Source organism: Eublepharis macularius, chromosome 15 (genome assembly GCF_028583425.1).
Source record: "Eublepharis macularius isolate TG4126 chromosome 15, MPM_Emac_v1.0, whole genome shotgun sequence".
In the NCBI taxonomy this organism is placed as follows: domain Eukaryota; kingdom Metazoa; phylum Chordata; class Lepidosauria; order Squamata; family Eublepharidae; genus Eublepharis; species Eublepharis macularius.
The window spans coordinates 32118051-32126174 of NC_072804.1; the positions used below are offsets into that span (position 1 = coordinate 32118051).

The window sequence follows — 8124 nt, forward strand, 5'->3', positions numbered from 1 at the left end:
ACAATGGTATGTTAGAAACCAAAATCTGAACTCTGTGCTATTAAAAAAGGGTCTGGATGATGTACATCGGTTGATAAATCTACCTGTTAAATGATTAAAGCTTGCACCATTACTAGAAGTGGAGAGTTATGGGGGAGTCATTCACATCTGTAGTTTGAATGCAGTGACACAGGAGGGCAGGCAGCGAAGATGCCAAGCACATAATAATATTGGCTAAAACGGACGTTCAGATTTTTTAATTTGTTCTTCTTCAATACGGCATTAGCAACTTTCAGATATGCAGACAAATCACTCAAGATGCTCAGGATCAGTCCCCACCCAAGTACAGGCATCAGTTACGAAGGGGGTGCGCATGTGTTTCAATACCACCCTTTAAGGGGAGGGGCCATGGCTCAGTGGCAGAGCTACTGTTTGGCATTCAGAAGGTCCCAAGTTCAATCACTGACATGACCAGTCAAAGGAACCTGGTAGTAGCTAATGTGAAAGACTTCCTCCTGAGACAAGAGAGCCCATCCAAGTAGACCTTAATGGGTCTGATCAAGTATGTGTTCACCATCACCTATGAATTGTACAGAGCAGGAAGCAAATAGGTTGGATCCAGCCAGCTATATTAGTCACTTTTACAACTTCCCCGGTCCCACATGTTTGACCATGCAAGTTATGGGATCCTTAGAACAGCCTTTGTGATCAACAGTAGGGACCCCTCCTCCCCCTCCTCTGTTGCACCAACAGAACTGGTTGGATCCACCTTGATGAATCTACTTCTAATTTTTTTAAAAAAAAAATAAAGCTACAAAACTAAGACTAAGCATCTGTTAAATATAAATTTCCACCCACCTCTATCATTTATAGCAAATCTAGTTTGTAAGCATCTTGGGGCAGGGGGCCTGCTTTCTTTTCCACTGCAAAGTTCTCCACACATTGATGCCAATATTCATCAAACCATGAAGCACACCCCCACCCATAGAAGTGCCCAACAAGCCAGCTGGTTCCGTCTGAGGTCCACCTCTGAGTGTCTTGTCTTGGGAACTGAGGCAGATGGTTACTGAAGGCAGAGTCTTCTTTGCAGTGGCACCCAGATTGTGGAACGGACTCCTTCAGGAAATCTGATTGGTACCTATGCTTTTTTGAACCTGAGAGTCAAACTAAAGTACATTTATTAGACAAACCTAAGAAAGCACTTAGTTTGCTGAAGGTATTAATTGGTTGTTTTAACCCATTTTGTTTAATTCAGATTGTTATTTTAAAAAACAAAATTCAAGTTGTATATTTTTTAAAGCACTAACTTGATATTAGCTGCCTCGGAGTGGTAAAACACAATCCCCCAATAATAAATTTGATGCTGTGTGAATTTTGCCCTTGGGTGTTCATACTCAAAAACAATAAAATTTCAAGAAAATAATTGCGTACCCCCTCCCAAAGTGCTCATCACCTAGCATAACAGTTTATCCACCAGGTAGGCATATTACACTCCTCTCTAAAGAACTTAAAATAGCATTAAAAGACTCTTACAGTGCAATCCTAAGAAGAGTTACTCCAGTTTAAGCCCATTGAAATCAATGAGCTTATACTGGAGTAGCTCTGCTTAGGATTGCACTGTTATCCACCCCTGGGGAGATCAGAGATCCAGAGGATCAGAGTAGCTCCAGCCAAGAACGTGCTCTTCTTATGGACTGGGCCTTCCAGCCAGACACGATCACTTGTAAAATGTGGTAAAGTTTTATCCTATTTGGGGAAAATGTTAGGAACTAGATGCTCGTGTTGGCTGCTGTCCACATTTCAATTTTACTTTTTGTGTTTTCACAGTAATTTTTTGCTTTTAATTTACTTTCTCCACTTCACAATACTGGCTTTATTCCAAAACCACCTCGGTGGCCTTCTGGAATATAAATAAGGCTATCAATAAAAACAAAGTAAAAATTAACATTGTTGAAAGGGAGACAACACTCTGCCTTCCGCCTTGAATTACCACTGTAACAGATATTATTAAAGGATGAATGAGGTTGAGATGCATAAAATAGACTTCTGATTTCAACTTCCCACCAACCCAGGGGATTCTTTTTCTCGTTGTTGTTGTTGTTGTGTTAATAGATCTGTCTATGTTGTTGCAGATTTTTATCTAGCCAATTCAAGTTTATTTTGATGAGATTGTGGGGGAGTGTTAGGCGATCTCTCTCATCTTTAAACACACACACATACCCCACTACCATTCCAAGTAATTGAACGGCCTGGAAACAACATGTTTTTCCATGCAATTATAGCCTCTCTGTTAGAATATTCAGCATTCCTTCCTCTATCACATGAGATGCTGAACTGGCTTGTTGTTCTTTTCTATGTGCTTGGGTGGGGTGGGATAGAAGAAAGGTGAAAAAAAAATTCTGCTGGTGCTTTTGAGAGACTCAGAGCCAGTGAAAGGTGGAATTCACAGAGAAATTTCCCCTCAAGGGAATCGGACGTTCAAACTTCTGGATTATTTTGTTGTTCTTGTTCATTCATAGACAACTTTACAACCTGATCCTACACATATTTCTTAAAAAGCCTGTCTGATTTATAGGCCTAGATCACAGGTTACGTGTTTAGCATGGGACTTACTTCCCTAAGGACTCTGTCTCCTGTGCTATCCGCAAACATGATCCATCATAGTTTGAAAAGATTTCACCAACATGTGGGTGCCAAACAGAATATACACTCCCTGCCCACAGGTCTTATAAATAAGCTGTGCCTTCATTCCTCTCAGGAAAAAAAAACCAGTCCAGATTCACAACTAGTTCTCTAGCTTAGACAAACTGTTTGGACAAGCAAAATAAAGAATTCTTTGGGGGCATATTAAACTTCAATATACAGTGCAGAAACATTCAAAGAAAAGGCTAGGATGGTTTTGTGCAAAGTCACTGGGGAAAGATTGACTGGCTTCCACCCACCTCCCTTCCCCCAAACTGGAACTGGGACATATCGAGAGCGCATAGTGGTGGGTACATTAAAGAAAAAACAGCCGCCGACAGCCAAAAATGCCTTGAGGGAGAAAATGCACAAACCCAAGCCTGTTTTTTAAAAAAAACACCATCACCACAAAGCCCTTATCTCTCACTCCGCAGAGGGGTAAATCTCAGGTGCTGAGCCACTCAGGAACATGCCAATAATGATAATGAAGCACTGGTGCTCTTATCAGAAGGGCCAAAGCTGGTGTTTCTTTGGCCCTGCTGGAAACTTGAGTAGGGGTGGGGACTAGAAGGAAGGATTTCAAACACGCACATACCACACTTCTTGTATTTTTCTTACCAACATCTCTCCCACTAATGTACGAGTGCTCACATGATTATTTTTTAATATCTAGAAAGCATCGATCAATTCATCTGATTCAGCCAGCAAGGCTCCCAAATGACTGCCTCTTACAGGGAAAGGAGAAAGGATTGGCTTTCTTCTCAATTTCTTGGCAGAAGCAGAGATTTAATCAAGACCCAAATGTGAGCATTAAGGTGGGCAGATGACCTTAGGAGCAGAGAAGGAGGCAGCAGAAATAGAAGTCGTGGGCTCAGAAGCGTTGGATCTATTACATTGTTTTTAAAAAATACAACTACACACACACCAGCCAAATGAGATGAGATCTCTTACCTTTCTTGATCACAGACTGATCCAAAAGATTCATGCCAGTTTCATCCACAGCCTAAAAACGGCAAGCAAAGAGAAGTTTGATTCAATGATTAACTCCTGTCTGGAAATTGCTTTATGTCAATATACATTTATTGTGCTATATAATTAAAATAAAGGCAAAACTCGACAGGGGAGAGATTTTTCCTTCTTTAAAATCCATATCCAAGTTTGAGGCTTGCATCGGGTGATGCTGAAGATCTCTTTTAAAAGGGTGGTCTTACAATGTCCTATTTTTCAAATGAATTTAAAAGAGGATTCTCTAACAATTTTTTTAAAGGAGACATTTTAGTTTGTATTTTTGTAGTGGAGGGAAAAAATAGCCACATGGTATTTTTAATTAACATCTGAACAAGACAGGAATATACTATTTTATGGGGAGTGGGAAATCTCAAGAAAAATCCCAGTTTGCTCTATATAGCAAGTGATTTTAAAGAGCTTTGGCATCATTTAGCTAAAAGTCAAAGCAGTTTGAAACCCCAAAGGGAGAGACTTAAATGGTCATTTAAACTCTTGGGTCATAATGCAGTGTTTCTGTCCTCATTTACTGATCGAATTGCAAAAGAGGTCCCCATTTTAATCTATTGCAGCAAAAATTAAGTGGCATCTTAAAGACCCCCACTTTTTTTCTTTTTTTTATTGCAAACTTGAGAAAGGAAAACAAGATTCTGCCACAGGGCTGTTTTGTTTCATATGAACAAAGTAGGGCTTGCTTCTGAGTAAGCGCGAGAGGCTCAGATTATTCTTTTGGATGAGGCCCAATGTATTCCTCTGTTCAGAAGAAAACAGAATTTTTAAAAACTTTACTTTTTCTAGTTTTCTCACATTTCCTAAGCGTTTTCCTTTTTAAAAAGGAGTCAGTTAGCAGTAGTTTTTTGCAGTTAGGTTTGGGTTTTTTTAAAGCACAAGGTTTGATTTTATGCGGGCACACACACACAAATCATATTGGGACGAATAGTACTTTAAAAGTTCGTAACAGGCAACTTTACCAGCCTGTAAGAAATGCCGGCAGCTCCATTACAAAGAAAATATTCAAAATGGCTTTTAAGAGCTGGGAAGGAACAGCGAAGGGCCTTAGAAAGTGGACCTTTGGGAAAGCAGAATTCAGAGTGTAATTGTTGAGATGTTTAGGAAAAGGGAAGCAAAATATGGAGGATAAATTAAAGGAGGACTAGGTGGAAACTATTCTTGTTTTTTAAACATTCGCTTTCATTACACACACACACAGGTCAAATAATGCAAAACAAATAACAACAGCACTCACAGGACCAGAACACAGTTTCTAGTCATATTCCCTCAAAAGTAAGCCCTACTAAGTTCAGAAAGACTTTTTCCTAAGGGAATGCAACGCTGCCCTTCGTCCCCATGGAAGGGATGAGTTTCCAGAAAAAGCGCATTTTAAAACCCCATTTAATTCAATCGGAGGGGGGGGGCTTGGGATGAAAAGCCAGGGCGCTTCAGAGTTCTTCAACCTTGACCGGATCGCTCCCTTCGCTCGGCAGAGCTCACATCCTCTGCACCCGGAATGAAAAAATCAACCCGCAGCGAAATCGGTGGGGCTCCGATTCGGAGCGAACTCGGTTCGTATCGGGAGTCTGGGACGATTCCACCCGCCCCCGTCTGAAAAGAACCCAGCGGGGTCGACGCTGCGCCCCGCGTTCCCTTTTGTCTGGTTCAGGGCTGCACAATTTTGCTGCTCCCGGTCGGAAACCGGATCGAGGCCCTTCCTGTAACCTTCTGCCCACTCCCCGTTCTCTACCTTGGAAGTTACAAGACAGGGAAGGGGAGACCGTTTTGAAACCAGGAGGGAGGAGAATTCCTCGGCCAGGCACCGAAGAAAAGAAGCCACTTGGGCCGGCCTCGAAATAGTTTCTCTCTCCCCAGCCCCAAATCTTTTTCTCTCGCAAAAAACTTCCAAGATGTTTGCCGTCACATCAAATGTGAAGGAAAGGATGCACATAAAAATTGGATTAAAAAAATACAGGCTTTGTGAAAAATAACGTTCCCCTCTTTTAAAAGCAATTTTACTCCTCCAGCACAATTGGGTTTCTCCCCCCGCCCCACTTAGGAAAGTAATTGACTGTGAGAGATCTGAGGGGAGATGCAATTCCGTGCAGAGTTCCTCGGGTGGAAGCCTCGTTGTCCCGTCATCTTCGGGAAACCAACAAGGAAATCTCCCTCTGGAGACGTCTCAGATGTGCGGGAGGGGGAAAGAGTCGCGCATCCTCACAGCGGCCGGGACAATCGGCCTGCGCTGGGCAGCTTTTTCGCAGCCGCCCCCGACGCCGAAGCTCTGGGGTTCGACGGGCATTCTCCCTCCCTCCCTCCCTCCCTCTTCAGGGACGCGTGCCTAGGATCGTGGCCCCCAAAGAAGCTGGACTCGTCGGGCTCTTGTCAGCCAGTTTGCTTCGCCGGCCTTTTCCTGGCCAGTGGGCCTGAGCCTGCTGGAGTTGAGGGGGGGGGGGGGCGAAGGGTAACGCGGGCCCTGCCTGCTTAGCTGGACCCGGCCCCCCGGCTCTGGGTTCCTCCGGGCCAGCAGCGAGGAGGGGGCCTGCTGGACAGAGCTCTCGAGGGGGCCCTTGAGCGCCATCCCGCCCCCCATCCGCCTCGGCCCCGAGGGCGGGAGGGCAGCCTGCAGGGGCCGGCCCCAGCGCAGCGGCTCTTACCTGGATGTCCTCGAGGCTGGGGTGGCCCAGCGCGTGCAGGCCCAGCGGGCCGTCGGCCAGGGCGTGCGCGCCGTCGGCCAGGCCGTGGAGCAGGCGCGGCACGCCGGGGTGGTAGTCCCGGCGCGGGTCCAGGCCGAGCGCGCGGTGCGTCTGCGAGAGGAGGCCGGCGGCGGCGGCTTCCTCCTGGCGCGCCCGCTGCGAGTGCCAGCCCGCCTGCTGGTGCTGGTGGATGGGGTTGATGGCGCCGTAGGGGTCGCCCAGGTGCGGGTAGCCGGCCTCCTGGCTCTGCGCGTAGGGCAGCGGCGGCTGCGGGTACGGCGGCGGGAAGTAGGGCGGCTGGAAGTCCGAGGCCGGCGTGTGGCACAGCGGCGGGGCGGAGGAATAGGCCCCGGCTTGGTTCAGCGAGGAGAGCTGCGACAGGCGCCCGCCGGCCGAGCTGCCGTTGAGTCCGTCCGAGCGGTCCTGCGGAGGCAGAAGGAAAGAGGCGGAGGTCAGCCAGCGAAAGCCGCCCCGGCGCAGGGCGCACGCCGTCGCTCCCCGGGGCAAGGAGCGCCTGGGCAGCAGGGACCGCCCGCGGGGCCCCCCTCGGCGGCTCCCCGAGGGCGCCCCGTGGGAAACACCTGAGCCCAAGGCCAGCCGCCGCGGCTCTGGCCCGCCGCTGCCTCCCCGGAGGGCAACCCCAGAAGCGCCCGGCCCGCCTCTAGCCCCAAGCCGCTCCGGGTCCCTCTCCTCAAGCGCGCCCGGCTTCGGGGCAGCCCGACGGGGCGGGTGGGAGAGACTCCGCCGGCGGTGCTCGCTGGACTCCGCCGCTCCCTTTTCTGCTTGGAAACAAACTTCGCTTCGGGCTGCGGGCGAGAAGCACCCCAGGCCGACAATCGTGCCGCGACCCTGCCCTGCCGCGCTGGGCACCGCTGGCCTCTTTGTTTACTAGCTGTGCACCCCCCCCCCCCCGAACCGGGAGCCTCCCCCGCGCCTTGTTTTGTCTCCTTCGGCAATGGAAGCCAAACAAGACCAAAGCAGACACAACACCTCTCGGCTGCAGCCCCTGTCCCGGCTGAGCCGCCTGGCCTCGCAAACAGCCTCGGCAAGCACCTGGGAAACAGTCGCCTTCGCTTCTTGCGCTTCTCCCCCCCCCCCTTTGTAATCGACTCTCGGCTTCCACCTCCCCCCCCCCCGCTTTTCCCAATTCTCCATAGGAAAAATTAAGCCATCCACCAGGGACGTGCCGGAGCCCTGACATCTGGCCAAAATTAAAGGGTGAAATCTCTCTTAATTTGGAGGGATAGAGTTGCTTCAATTAACTTGCGCCGCGAAGAAGCCCGAGAGAGAAAAGCATTCCCCCCCCACCCCCCTACACTCAGGCACCAGAAGCCCAACTTACCATGGTCGAATACGTGTGAACTAACATCTGGGCGGCAGCGTCAGGGGGAAAAATCTTCTGAGAAAGTGCCCGAAAAGGGGGGGGGGATAATAATAATAAAAACAACGAAAGAAGCCCCCACCCCGAAAAAGAATCCGTTAAAATCTGCCGGCGACCTGCAGTTCCATGGGTGTCCCCTCCCCGTCCGTCACCAAGAGATCTCCCGGGGAGGGGGGGGCGCGGTTACGGCCCGAAATGCAAAGCTTCCCCTTTAAAACTGCGCCCGGCTCCCACTCCTTCTCGCTCCCTCTGAGCCCGATGCAACTCCATGGACGCCAGTTATAGAGGCGGGAGCGCGCCCGGGGAAGCGGGAGCGCGCCTTAAAGAGACAGGCCACCCGGCGCTTGCCTGGCAGGTTTAACCCGAGCGGGGCTTGACTCCGCTTCTGGG

General features: G+C 49.1%; 1 protein-coding gene across 1 annotated transcript in view; it reads right to left on the reverse strand.

Annotated features, from left to right (window-relative positions):
• The window catches only part of TFAP2E (transcription factor AP-2 epsilon), a 75611-nt gene extending 67718 nt beyond the window's left edge, over positions 1-7893 (reverse strand). The window contains exons 1-3 of the mRNA XM_054999438.1: positions 7696-7893; positions 6315-6776; positions 3613-3664 (exon numbers count right to left, since the gene is read on the reverse strand). Coding sequence (XP_054855413.1) covers positions 3613-3664; positions 6315-6776; positions 7696-7722 — 541 coding nt within the window. The 5' untranslated portion in view covers positions 7723-7893. The remainder of the gene's footprint in view (positions 1-3612; positions 3665-6314; positions 6777-7695) is intronic.
• Between the last annotated feature and the right edge of the window lie 231 nt (positions 7894-8124).